Source organism: Panthera pardus, unplaced genomic scaffold, assembly GCF_024362965.1.
Source record: "Panthera pardus isolate Hobbes unplaced genomic scaffold, ASM2436296v1 HiC_scaffold_18, whole genome shotgun sequence".
NCBI lineage: Eukaryota > Metazoa > Chordata > Mammalia > Carnivora > Felidae > Panthera > Panthera pardus.
In genome coordinates, this window is record NW_026526743.1 from 1249401 (window position 1) to 1261850 (window position 12450).

Consider the following 12450-nt stretch of genomic DNA (forward strand, 5'->3'; position numbering starts at 1 on the left):
CTCTCCTGGGAGTCAGGGTCCACCCACCCCCTCCTGCTCTGCCTCAGACCTGCCTGTGACCCTGATCAGGGTCTCGTCCTCTCTGGGCTTCAATAGTCTCAAAGCGCTTCTCCCTCTGTGCCCAGGGCTGGGCGAGGCTCTGCTTTGGGAGGGAAGAATCAGGATCTTTGAAATTTGTAAAGCAGCTGGTAGGACCCTTGCCGGTGGATGCTTAAAGAGTTGGGGGCTGTGGCATACCCCAAGTACCTGAATTAAACTCTTGAAGCCATTTCCTAGCAGGCAGGAGAGGCTTCATCCTAAATTTCATTCTCTACCCGCTCCAAACCCGCATACCTCCCAAACGCCGGAATGCGGGGCCAGCAGGGTCCAAAACACACATCCTTTGTCCAGCTGGGAAAACTGAAGCCGAAGCTCAGAGACAGAAAACATTACCGAGCCCGCTCAGCGAGTCCCGGCCGAAGCAGCCAAGAGCCTCGGGACGCCATCCCCTCCTCCACTTTCACCTGGAGCATCACCGCCCCTCCCACTCCGTTTTGGGACTCAGTTTCCCCGCCTACGTGACTAGACCACACTAGCCAGGGCCTTTTCTGGGGGTCTGACCTTCCTCTTGAATGAGGGCGCTGCATCACAGGGAGAAATGTGAGGGGCTTCCAGAAGTGACGGGTACCCGTTCATCGGGGTCTTCCCCAGGCTAGCTTAAGAGCCTATTAATACCGGCCCCCGGGGCGGCGCGGCACTGCGCAGGCGCGGGTGGGTTCCGCAGGCGCGCGGGGTGAGCGCGCGAGCGAGCGAGGGATTCCCTCTGACGTAATTGCTAGGATACCAAACAAACACTCCGCCGCGCCGGCCGAGCTCCTTATATGGCTAATTGCGTCACAGGAACTCCTGGGAGGCGGGGCCGGGATCCCCTCCCGCCGAGGACCCTGGAACGGAGCCCCCACGACCCCCAGGGCCGCGGGGGTGATTCAGGTGGACAGATCGAGGCTAGGGTAGACCTCTTGCCGGACGGCGCGGGGCTGAGTTCCGCAGGACCGGAGATTTTAGGAAGTTTGTGGAGCGCTGGACGAGTGACGTAAGCAGGGGGGCGGGTCCCGGACAAATAAATACAGGCTGGCGGCTTTGGGCTTCATTCATAAGACTGAGAGGTACGGCTTCGGCAGGGACAGGCGGAGCTGAGACTTGGGGACTTGATTGTTGTGGTTCTTGGGGGCTGTGAAGTTCGCTTTATTATTTTTTTCCGGAGAGAAAGTTTTGGGGAGGATTCTTCTAGATAATTCTACATTTTATTTTGGAGGAGCGACTTACTCTTTTTGTCTTCTTTATTACTCCCCTCCCCCCGTGGGACCCGCTGGACGCGTGGAGAAGACCGCACCCGAAGCGGATTCTATACAGCAAGACAGCGCTTTCCGCCTCTGGGGGAGCGATCCCCCCCACGCCCCTGGGTCCTACGGAGCCTGGACTTTCAGGAGGCACAGCGGCATCTTGTGGGGGCCTGGGCACCGCAGAGGAATTGCACAGAAACTTTGCCATTGTTGGAGCGGGACGCTGCCCCCATCCCGAGTTTCCTCGGACAGCGCGCTTTGGGGACGCGCTCGGCTCACCCCGGACTCGCACCTTTCTCTTCCACCCGGCCATAGCCTTGGCTTCCCGGCGACCTCAGCGTGGTCACAGGGGCCCCCCTGTGCCCAGGGAAATGTTTCAAGCTTTCCCCGGAGACTACGACTCCGGCTCCCGGTGCAGCTCCTCACCCTCCGCCGAGTCTCAGTATCTGTCTTCGGTGGACTCCTTCGGCAGTCCACCCACTGCCGCCGCCTCCCAGGTAAGTTCTAGAGGGTTGGGGTGCTGCTTTATGGGTTTTCTTTCTTTCTTTCTTTCTTTTTTAAGTCAGGGTTGGAACGCGCCATTCCCCCTCCCAAATAAAGACGCATCAAAACTCAGGATCTGAGAGAGAATAGGCTCACCGCGCACTTTGCAAACTGCAGAGTCGGGGCGTGTTTGCAATTGGTTGTGTGCGTGGATCGCAGGAAGGGAACGCAGAGGGGTTAGCTTTGGGGGTGGGGAGAATGCTCCGTTCAGTGCAACGTGTATGCGGTAGCAGGGCTGCGAACTTTTAGCCTGCTCCGGGACTGCCCCCGACCCAGGTCCCCAACCTGAAGCTAGCTCAGTTAGGCAGGTGGGGAAGTCCCAGGGAAGCTTCCAGTAGCCTCCTCCCTTTTCCTTCTCCAACCGAGCGCCTACTCCGGCATCGGGTTGCGCTCGATCCAGCGGGTAAGCTGGCCTCGAACCCTCGCTTGGAGGCGCTGCCTCCGCCTCCTGCGCGGAGACGTAACGGGGGACCCGTGCGTAACGGCTGACGCGCTGGAATCCTCCGTCTGACGCGGGGCACGCACGGCGCGCGGCGCCCCCTTCGTCCGCCCCGCCCCTGACGTCCCGGAGCGTTCTATTTTGGAACGCCGGGGCCACGTTGCTAAGGGAGGGGGCAGCTCGGCGTTCCGATTGGCCGCCGCGGCGCGGGTTTTGGCCAATCAACTTTCCCTTCCTATTTGTAGGGTACAGTTCCCTTCCCCCTCTCTGTCCCCGGAACTCGTGGTTCCTTGGCGCTAGGGTCTCTTTTACGGGCCTCTAAAGGCAGAGCGAGGGGATTCCTGTCGCGACAGGAGCGACTCTCTGCGATCCAATGGGTCCGCGAGGACCCTGCGGCGAGCCGGCCCCTCCGATCTCAGGGGCCGAGGGTGCCTGTGTGCAGGGGTTTCTTTGGGAGACATGGGTGACTGTCACCCTTTTCTCCAGGCATACACAGACACAGTCCCAGCCCCTCTGCCAGATCCCTCTGCTGTGTCCGAGGACCGGACTGGAACCGCTAACCGCAGGGGGAACCAGCCAGGTGGTCTCCAGGAGCCCCGCCCTCTCTGGGCTTCCAGGACTCTGATTGGCCAGCGAGCCAGCCCTTCCCTCACCACGCCCCCTGGGAGAGTAGTTAAGCCTTCCGAGCAGTTCTAGGATTCCATTTGGGGGGTGGGGGGGGGGTAGATGAGCGCGGCTCGGGCTCGGGGGCCCGGGACCTACACCCTTCTCCCTCCGCGGCAGTCTGAGGGTGCCCGGGTCGTCACTTTCTCTACCTGTCCGTCCACCGTAACCTGTCACTTGTCAGCCTCACCCCGTGGAGAAACAATTACTTGAAACGTTGTTCTAAACTCCTAGGCCTGTCCCCCAACACCCTTTTAACTAAGACCCCCGCCCCTGCACGGAGGTCTCATGGACCTTCCAGTCGCTCATCCCCCCGGCTCAGAGGGGTGTGTGTGTGTGTGTGAGTGTAGAGGAAGGCTTGGCCTCAGGCCTCTCCCTCTCCCTCCCCTTGCCTGTGGGGTGGGGGTGGGGTGTTGTGGCTGTGTGTGTGGCTGTGACTCCTTCCCGGGGGTTCTGTCACCCGGCTGTGTCCAGCCTCCTCCCCACCCCCCCCCCACCTAAGAGTCACCAACCCGGGGTGTGATTCACCACCCGCTGGAACCGTGCAACCTTTCCCCGAAGAAGAAGGAGGAGGTAGAAGCCAGTTGAGCAGAAATCCTCTCATTAACCACTGCGTCACGGTGTAGTGGAAGGGTGGGTGTTGTGGCTTTTTGCCTGTGACACACACATCCACACCCGCTCGCCCTGTGCTCACTCACGGGGGTCGGTGTGTGTATGTGTGTTGGGTGTGTGTGTGTCGGTGTCTCTGTTTGTGTGTCTACGCCTGTGTGTGTATGTGTCACCCCGTAGGAGTGCGCCGGTCTCGGGGAAATGCCCGGTTCCTTCGTGCCCACGGTCACCGCGATCACAACCAGCCAGGACCTCCAGTGGCTCGTGCAACCCACCCTCATCTCTTCCATGGCCCAGTCCCAGGGGCAACCACTGGCCTCCCAGCCCCCGGCCGTCGACCCCTACGACATGCCAGGAACCAGTTACTCCACGCCGGGCATGAGTGGCTACGGCAGTGGCGGAGCCAGTGGCAGTGGCGGGCCTTCCACCAGCGGAGCCGCCAGCGGACCTGGGCCTTCCCGTCCGGCCCGAGCCCGGCCTAGGAGACCCCGAGAGGAGACGGTGAGTAAGCGGCAACACAACTTGGACTGGGTCTAGGGAGCCAGAGAGGCAGTAACTTTCTCACCCGCGGGGTGAGGGGCCACCCAGGCCTCTGGTGGCTACAGAAACCCTAGCAGAGGGTCCTTTTCTGCGTCCTGCAAGAAGAGGAGGTTTGGGGTGGATGGAGGAGGTGCACAAGGTCCCCAAACCTCATGGCCTCTATCTCTCCTGCTCAGCTGACTCCGGAAGAGGAGGAGAAGAGAAGGGTTCGCCGGGAAAGAAACAAACTGGCAGCAGCAAAGTGTAGGAACCGTCGGCGGGAACTGACCGACCGACTCCAGGCGGTGAGGATCGTCCCTGGGGGGGTGGGAGGGGGCGGTGAGGATACACTGAAGGGGGGGCTCTCCCCCCCCATCCTCCCTCCTCGCCACCTGTGCCCTTGTCCTGGGCCGACAGCCAGAGGTTCCTTGTAAGGAATTAGGTACAGGTGTGGCCAGACAGGGTAACCCCAGGCATACACGCAGACCCCCACAAGCTCCTGTCCCTGCCTGCCCTGGTTGCTGACCTTTAACAGAGGTCCCGCCCTTTCTCCCTTTGCGGCTGGGGCCAGCGTTAGCCCATTTTTGCCTCGGTGTCTCCATCTCTTCAGCCCCCTCCTGGAATCTCCCGGGATCCTTCCCGCTTTTACATTCCGGAGAGTCCGTGAAACAAAATGCTCCTAATCCTACATCCGTTTCTTACCGCCTGCACCCAAAGTTCTCAGATGGTGGGCAGGCGGCATCCGCACCCCCCCCCCTCCCTGTTTACAATTTACCTGGGTCCGGGAGGTGGGCTTGCAGGGTTGACGTGCTGCCCCTAGAGGAAATCGGGGGAATCCTCTCCTTGCCTTCCTTACCTGGTCACCTCCCTGGGAGGCAGAGGGGGAGGGGTGCCAGAGGGGAACAGGTGGCATTAAAAACACCGACCATTCATTCATTCAACAAACCTCTGAGCCCCTCTCCCAAAACCAGAGCCCTGCATATACATCTGGCCCCTTCTCAACTATCCACTGAACACATGGGGAAACTGAGGCTCCTGGGAGGCAAGACCCATGCCCCAAATCCATAGCACACCAGGACTCCATGTCCGGAGAGGGGGGGTGCTGGTGGGGGCGGGGGCGGGGGGCGGGGGTGTCTTTCCTCTCAATCAGGAGCTGCCTTTCAGCCCCGGGGCCTCTGCAGCAAGTCTAGGCGACATGGTTCCGACCCACCTTCTCTAGTCGTTCATGGGCCTTTTTTTCCTCCTTCTTCCCTCACCTCCACGCCGGGGACCTCAGGAGACAGATCAGCTGGAGGAAGAAAAGGCAGAGCTGGAGTCGGAGATCGCCGAGCTCCAAAAGGAGAAGGAACGTCTGGAGTTTGTGCTGGTGGCCCACAAACCGGGCTGCAAGATCCCCTACGAAGAGGGGCCGGGGCCGGGCCCGCTGGCGGAGGTGAGAGATTTGCCGGGGTCAGCATCCGCTAAGGAAGATGGTTTCAGCTGGCTGCTGCCGCCCCCACCACCACCGCCCCTGCCCTTCCAGACCGGCCAAGACGCATCCCCCAACCTGACAGCTTCTCTCTTTACACACAGTGAAGTTCAAGTCCTCGGTGACCCCTTCCCCGTTGTTAACCCTTCGTACACTTCCTCGTTTGTCCTCACCTGCCCGGACGTCTCCGCGTTCACCGGCGCCCAACGCCCCAGCGGCAGTGACCAGCCTTCCGACCCCCTGAACTCGCCCTCCCTTCTTGCTCTGTGAACTCTTTAGACACAAACCAAACACACACACAAGGGAGAGAGATTTGGAAGAGGAGGAGGAAGAGAGAGAGATTGGGGAAGAGACAAAGCGGGCGTGTGGCCTTCCTGCCTCTCGTGTCTGACTCCCTGCGACCACTGTCATCGGACAGGAGGACCTCCTTGTGTTTTGTGCCGCCTCTTGTTTCTATGGCCCGGCGAGGCCACAAAGCTGGTGACTTTGGGGGCAGGGGGTGGGGAGGGAATGGACACCCCCCAGCTGCCTGTTGGCCCTTTCACCTCATCCCAACCTGTGGGGAGGGGTGGGTGGGGGGCGGCGCCTCGCTTTGGGCAGAGGGAAAGGGGTGCTGGTAGTGGGTGGGGGGTGGGGGTGGGGGGGTGGAGTCTACTGGAATCTTCTCCAGAGAGGCCCAACAAGGAAATGCCACAGACCGCCCCCCTCCCCCACAATGTCTCCCACGCCCACCCTTCAGGGGGTGACCAGGCTGGTTCTCCCTGCTCCCCTGACCTTAGCTTATTTATCCAACATTTCCACATGGTTAGATCCTCCTCTGAATTGAGCCTCCCTTTAAGGGAAGTTGATGCCTCCTATGATGCCCTCCTACCCAGACTTAGTCTGAAATGTGAACCTTCTTCCCTGATTGTCCAGCCGCTCCCTTCCAGCAAAAGTGGCTCTGATCTGAATTCCTGGCCTCTTAAGGATCTCCCCCCATTCAGCCCCCAGCCGTCCTCTCGGATTACAGTGTTACCCCAAGCCTCCCAGCCTGGCTCAGCCTTCCCTCCTGGCCTTCCTTGCTGGGCCTCTCTGATTCAGGCGGCAGGGGGCGCTGTGATGCCCGTCCTGGAGCGCTTTATACTGTGAAATGAGTTGGCGGGATTGTGGGGGGGGGAGCCCGGTGGGACAGAACCCTTCCGGGGGGATTGTGCCCCCCACGCCTCAAAGCCTTTCCTTGGTCTCCCCGCCCCGCCCCAGCTGCCTCCCTCCTCCCCCACCAGTGAGTTAGACTCAAGGGGTGACAGAATTCGAGAGTGGGGGTGACAGCCACCCATCCGCGTGGCATCTGTCCTCAGGACCCCCAGCCCCAAGCCCTGGCCTTTTTATTTAAGGCCTGACCCCCTACCCCGGCCTAGGACGCCAACTTCTCCTTCCCCTCGGCACCCCCTACATCCTTTCTAGAAAGGGAGCCGTGGGAGTCTGCCAGGGGGCCCAGTGTTTTTCCGGAGAAGATTTGAAGGCCGAGGCTTTGGCCCCTCCACCCCCCAATATTTTCGGACTGGCAAACTCGAAGGGGCTGGACTCCCGCGGTCCCAGCTTCCCTTCCCCAGCCGCAGCCCCGATCCTCGGTTTTGCCCCCCGCCCCAATCCCCTTTCCTTATGCTTCACCTCGCGAGGATTTCATCGTGAGGCAAATTGATATTTTTTAACTTCGGGAGGGCCACGCCGCCTTCTGTGCTGCATGGAAAACATTCCACGTGCCCCGTCCCGCGCCCGCCTCCCCCGCCCCATGGCTATTTATCCCTTTCCTGGTTTCCGAAAAGGCACTTATATCTATTATGTATAAATAAATATATTATATATGAGTGTGTGTGTGTGTGTGTGTGTATGTATGTGTGCGCGTGTGAGCGTGTGAGCGCTTCTACAACCTCGGCCTAGGTCGCGTTGGGCCCCAAAGCAGTGTGCCCTTTGAATTGGAAGAACGCTGCTTCTGGAAATTTAGGAGTCGGCCCCTTTCAGGCTGTCTCTAATGATCGTCTCGGCCCCTCTGGTTGTTTCTGGCAGTCTGTGGCTGTTGTCCCTTTCTCGAGGGTCTCTTCCACTCCAGTCTTTTCTCTGCCTGTGTTTTTTCACCTGGTCGTTTCCATCTGTCTCTTTTCTGACTGTCCCCGATCGGCCAGCTGTCTCCTGACTCTGGGTTTTGTCGGGGACATGAGATTTTCTTTTTGGTGAGTGAGCCTGAGGGATCATAGACTTTACAATCTGTATCCTTAAGGATTCTGAGTGTGAGTGTAAGTCTGTGAGCAGGGCCTGGCCCCTGCCTTCGACAACTTACTGAATCCCCAGCCCCCCGACCCCCTGCTGTATTTGTGATTCTCTTTTTTGTATTTTGCACCTGACCCTGGGGGGCGCTGGGGGCTGGCTGGCACTGGGCCACTACCCTCCCCCCCCCCATGGTTCTGCACTGTCGCCAATAAAAAGCTCTTAAAAATGCATCTGCCAAGCTTCAGGGTCTGTTTGCTCCCGGTACCCATCACCTGCCTTCCTTTGGCTTGGCGGGAGGGGGTGAGGTTAGATTGAGATTGCAGACGAGGTTTGTCCTTACGAATCCGTCTACGGCAGGACAACAGGACACGGGAGGATAGACAGCCAGAGGGCTTCCCACAGGGCACGCCTCCTCTTGGAGAGGATGAGGCAGAATAGTAGGCGTGAGATACTGACATGCCCAAGGATGTTTCAGAGGCTTCCTGGCAAACGAGGAACTTAGGCAGAGCCCTATATGCTCGGGGTGACCTTAGCGAAGGTCGAATAGGTAGAGAAGCTCGAAACATCCTTCCCAAATTACTGAAGATCACCTAAATATAGTATCGGGGGTCCTCAGGGTTATAGGAACCACAAATTCATGGCTCCCTGTCCACTGAAGACGAATTTCCTTTTACGCGTCACATGATGATTTTTTCGTTTTTGAACGTGCAGGGGCCCACCTAAAATTGAACCCAAAATAGATGAGCCATCCCCAGTGCAAAATTCAAGCCCTCTCTTATTTGCAAGCAGCAAGTACTCTGGGAATTAAGTGAGGGGCCAGAGGTCATTCAGATGCCTTCGTAAAGGAATAAGCAGAAGTTGTCGTGATGGAATCCCTAAATTTATTAATCAATTTGAAGCATTTGCCAAGTACCTACTGCGTGCCCAGCCCGGTGCCGGGAGGGCCGGGGACACTGCTGGGACTGAGACAGCGCCAGGCTCTCCCCTCCTAAGGCTCCCAGGCCAGTGAGGGACACAGACCTCTCGGGGATGATCCAAAGCGCACAGGGTTGGGGGAAACCATGGGGCGCGGAACCTGATCTGGGAGTCAGGAAAGACTTCCGTGAGGAGGACAGCTGAGCTGAGTCCTGGAGGCTGAACAGAGGACATAGAAGGGGATAGAAAAAGACGCAGTGTGCACATAGGACAGTTAGTGCGGACAGGGCTTGATACGTTGCGGGGGGTAGAGGTTCACAGTGGCTGGAGCAAAAAGTGTAGAGAAGGAAGCCACTTAGCGAAGACCCGATTCTGCAGTCTTAAATTCCAGACTAAGAATTTAGATCTTCTCCTGAAGCCACGGGGGGTGGGGGGGGGGGGTGGGGGGTGGGGTGGGAGGTGGTGGTGGTGGGGGTGAGTCATGGCAGGTTTTGAGCACAAGAAGGGTAGGGGCGGGTTTGTGCTTTAGGAAGACCACTTTCTTTCTTCCTTCCTTCCTTCCTTCCTTTCTTTTTCTCTTTCTTTCTTTCTTTCTTCCTTTCTTTTTCTCTTTTTTTCTTTCTTTCTCTTTCTTTCTTTCCTTTCTTTTTCTTTCTTTCTTTCCTTTCTTTTTCTTTCTTCTTTCTTTCCTTTCTTTTTCTTTCTTTCTTTCCTTTCTTTATTTCTTTCCTCCTTCCTTTCTTTCTTTCATTTTCAAAAAATTTTCAATGTTTATTTACTATTGAGAGAGAGACACACACACACAGAGAGAGCCGGCAAAGACAGAGAGGGAGACACAGAATCCAAAGCAGACTCCAGGCTCTGAGCTGTCAGCACGGAGCCCGACATGGGGCTCTGGCTCACAGACCATGAGATCATGACCCGAGCCAAAGTCAAGAGCCAGACACTTAATCCACTGAACCACCCAGGTGCCCCGTTCCTTGCTTGCTTGATTTTTTTCTTTTCTTTTCTTTTTTAAAAAATATTTATTTACTTAAATAATCTCTACACCCAATCTGGGGCTGGAACTCAAGACCCCAAGATCAGGGGTCATATGCTCTTCTGACTGAGCCACCTAGGAGTCCTGTAGGAAGACTGCTCTAACCACCAAGCTGAGGGTAGTTGGCAAAGGGGCAAGACAGGGGCAGGAGACCCGGGCTAGGCGGGGACACCCGTGTGTGCTGCTGGGGAAGCCCGGAACAGGGGCAGGGCTACGAGATAGGAGGAAAGGACGGAAAAGACATTAGGAGGCAGAATAGACAGGACATGGTGAAAAGCTAGCTTGAGAAAGACAGAACAGGGCAGTGGTGACTAGCGTGGGCCAGCGGTCTGAGAGGCCCGGGGCTGGAGGCCTACCAAAGCTGGGTGACCTTGGACAAGAGACTTCATCTCTCTAGACCTCAGTTTTCTCGGCAGCAGAATGGGGCTATGAGGAGTCAGTGAGCTCATGCATGCCAACACCGAGTGCAGAGTGAAGGTGCAAATATCACCATCCTCACTGCATTATCGGGGCCACCTTGATCCCTGCCCTGGGACATCCCCGCCTTCTCTTGGCTAATCCTTGCTCATCCTTCAGGGATCTGCCCAAATGTCACCCTGACGCCTCACCCGAACCCAGGTCTCCTTCCTAGATGGCCTCTAAGTTCATTACTTGCCTTCTCAGTAGTTGACATCTTTGTAGCTGTTAATTAAATGGGTAATTAATGATTGCTTAATGTTTGTCTCCTTCACTGGACTGGGAGCACCAGAGCCGGGACTGCCGTCAGCTCTGTGTCGCCAGCACTGCCCAGTGCAGGACCTGACACCCAGCAAATACTTGTCAAATGAATGAATGAATGAATGAATGAATATTTGACCGATTAATAAATACAGGTGTGAGCAAATGACTGAGGAACAAGCAGGTGATAAGGGAGAGAGCCGGCAAAAGTGTAACCGTAGGAAGAGACCCGCGTGGTGAAAGTTAAAACTGTGAGGCAGAGGGTTGCAGTGACATTTTTCGGCACCGGGTAGAGGGATGTCCTCCTGATAGCCCGTTCTAGTATCCAGTTTGAAGGGAGTAAAACGGAAGTCGCCACCGCCCGAAAGGTGGAATTGAACCACTCTGTCGCTAGACAGCTACAGGTTTGAAGCCTGCACCCCAGACCACTGAGGATCATCCGGGCAAGACACACGCTCCTCCACACAGCTATATAAAACCCAAGAATCCGTATCTTTTTAGACTTATGGTCACATACTTTAGGCTGGTGTGAGATTGTTGATTCCGGTATCTATAAATTCTCCCCGGCTAGGGCACATATCCTTCCAGAATGTTACCTTTCTCTTACATGGCACGAATCATCCTCCCTTTGGAAACCATATTCATTTGCATAGCGCCGCGCATTCTGGGAAGCGGTGTTCGAGGACGCGGCCCACTTACCTCTAGGTGTTAAAGGGCCAGAAGCCCCTTTTTCCAAGTGAGAAGTTTTTTTTTTATTCTTGTTTTTGGTTTTGTTTTTAAGAGGAGAAACTCATAATTCGGCTTTCAGAAGACTCTTCCCCGAAAAAAATCCGAATTCGAGTGAACGAATGCCAGCTAGAGTTGGACTTAGCCCAGCCCCAGAGACTCCGGCGAGGCGGTTATAGAGCTGGTGCGACACCTGCTGTTCCTTTGAGGAATTTCAACGACCTACGGAGCCCTGTTCGTTCAGATATTTATTGAGCGCCTGCTAAGCCCCAGGCACCGTCCTAGACTGCGTAATGACAGCAATTCTGTCCCCATTGAGCTTAGCCACTGGAGATCATCAATTTCTGCAACTATATTTTTATGGCCAAGGAAACCAAGGCTTATAAACGTATGGTATCGGACCCTAGTTCACACAGCCTATCCCCCAAGGGAATCCTAATTGCTAAGACCAAAATCGCGACCCTTTTATAATCTAAGTCAGTGATCCTTTGACAACACTGTCGTTCCGGACCATATGAAACCTACCCGGGGCTCCCATCTCAGAGTAAAAGCCCAAGTTCCCACCATAGCCTTACAAATCCTTATATTCTCGTTCTGTTCACTCCTCTGACCCCATCTCCTACGCCTTTCTCCTCATTTACTTGGCTTTGTGGCTTCTAGATCTCCTGCTGCCCGCACCAGGCATACTTCTTTCTCAGGGCCATTGCGTTTGCTGATCCCCTGCCTGAATCTCCTTTCCTCCACACGTCCACATGACTTACTGCCTCCCTTCATGCTGGCCTTCACTCAAATACCACCACTTGGTGAAGTTTTCCCTGACCGCTCGTTTAAAATAGCAAAGACCCTTCATTCTATCCCCTTACCCTGATGGACTTTTCTCCATCACTCCAATCACCACGTGCCATGTTCTATGTCTGTTTGCTTATTGTCTGCCTCCCTCTAGAATAACGGTTCTATAAAACTATGGACTTTGTTTTGGTTTATTTCCATGTCCCTACTGCCTAAAGAGTGCTTGAGAACTTAGCAGATGTTTGGAGACAGGTAAATGTTTGTAGGATGAATGAAAGGTTATTATCATGATCCTTCTCTGAACCTCAGTTTCCCCAACTGGAAATCTGATTTCACTGGAGGAATCACAATGAGCAGGTGGACATAAAAGTCTGGGAGGCACTCAGGAAAGGCTGTTTCGATCTCCAACCTGTTGCCAGCTTCTAGTGCAGGTGTCAAGGATGGGCCTGTGGGC

General features: G+C 56.0%; 1 protein-coding gene and 1 non-coding gene across 4 annotated transcripts; one reads left to right on the forward strand and one right to left on the reverse strand.

Moving 5' to 3' along the window:
* Positions 1 to 1125: 1125 nt before the first annotated feature.
* Positions 1126 to 8040, forward strand: FOSB (FosB proto-oncogene, AP-1 transcription factor subunit). 3 transcript variants are annotated; one of them, XM_053905480.1, is made up of 5 exons: positions 1126 to 1819; positions 3757 to 4077; positions 4293 to 4400; positions 5372 to 5527; positions 5668 to 5781. In XM_053905480.1, exons 1-5 carry the CDS (start codon positions 1694 to 1696, stop codon positions 5668 to 5670), a joined length of 714 nt encoding a protein of 237 aa, XP_053761455.1. In that variant the 5' UTR covers positions 1126 to 1693; the 3' UTR covers positions 5671 to 5781. The 3 variants fall into 3 exon arrangements, with proteins under 3 accessions (XP_053761455.1, XP_019281542.1, XP_019281541.1); XM_019425997.2 differs by having other exon boundaries at positions 1127 to 1819; positions 3874 to 4077; positions 5372 to 8040; XM_019425996.2 differs by having other exon boundaries at positions 1129 to 1819; positions 5372 to 8040.
* A 2799-nt stretch (positions 8041 to 10839) lies between these two features.
* Positions 10840 to 10926, reverse strand: TRNASTOP-UCA (transfer RNA opal suppressor (anticodon UCA)). The gene has a single exon. It is a non-coding gene; the product is annotated as a tRNA-Sec (tRNA).
* Positions 10927 to 12450: the final 1524 nt, after the last annotated feature.

Bases quoted from the DNA above. Each gene is read 5' to 3' on its own strand.
- FOSB (XM_019425996.2), top strand. From the start codon at position 1,694: ATGTTTCAAGCTTTCCCCGGAGACTACGACTCCGGCTCCCGGTGCAGC. The intron at 1,820-3,756 runs GTAAGTTCTAGA...GTCACCCCGTAG, and splicing joins CCACTGCCGCCGCCTCCCAG to GAGTGCGCCGGTCTCGGGGA. The intron at 4,078-4,292 runs GTGAGTAAGCGG...TCTCCTGCTCAG, and splicing joins GGAGACCCCGAGAGGAGACG to CTGACTCCGGAAGAGGAGGA.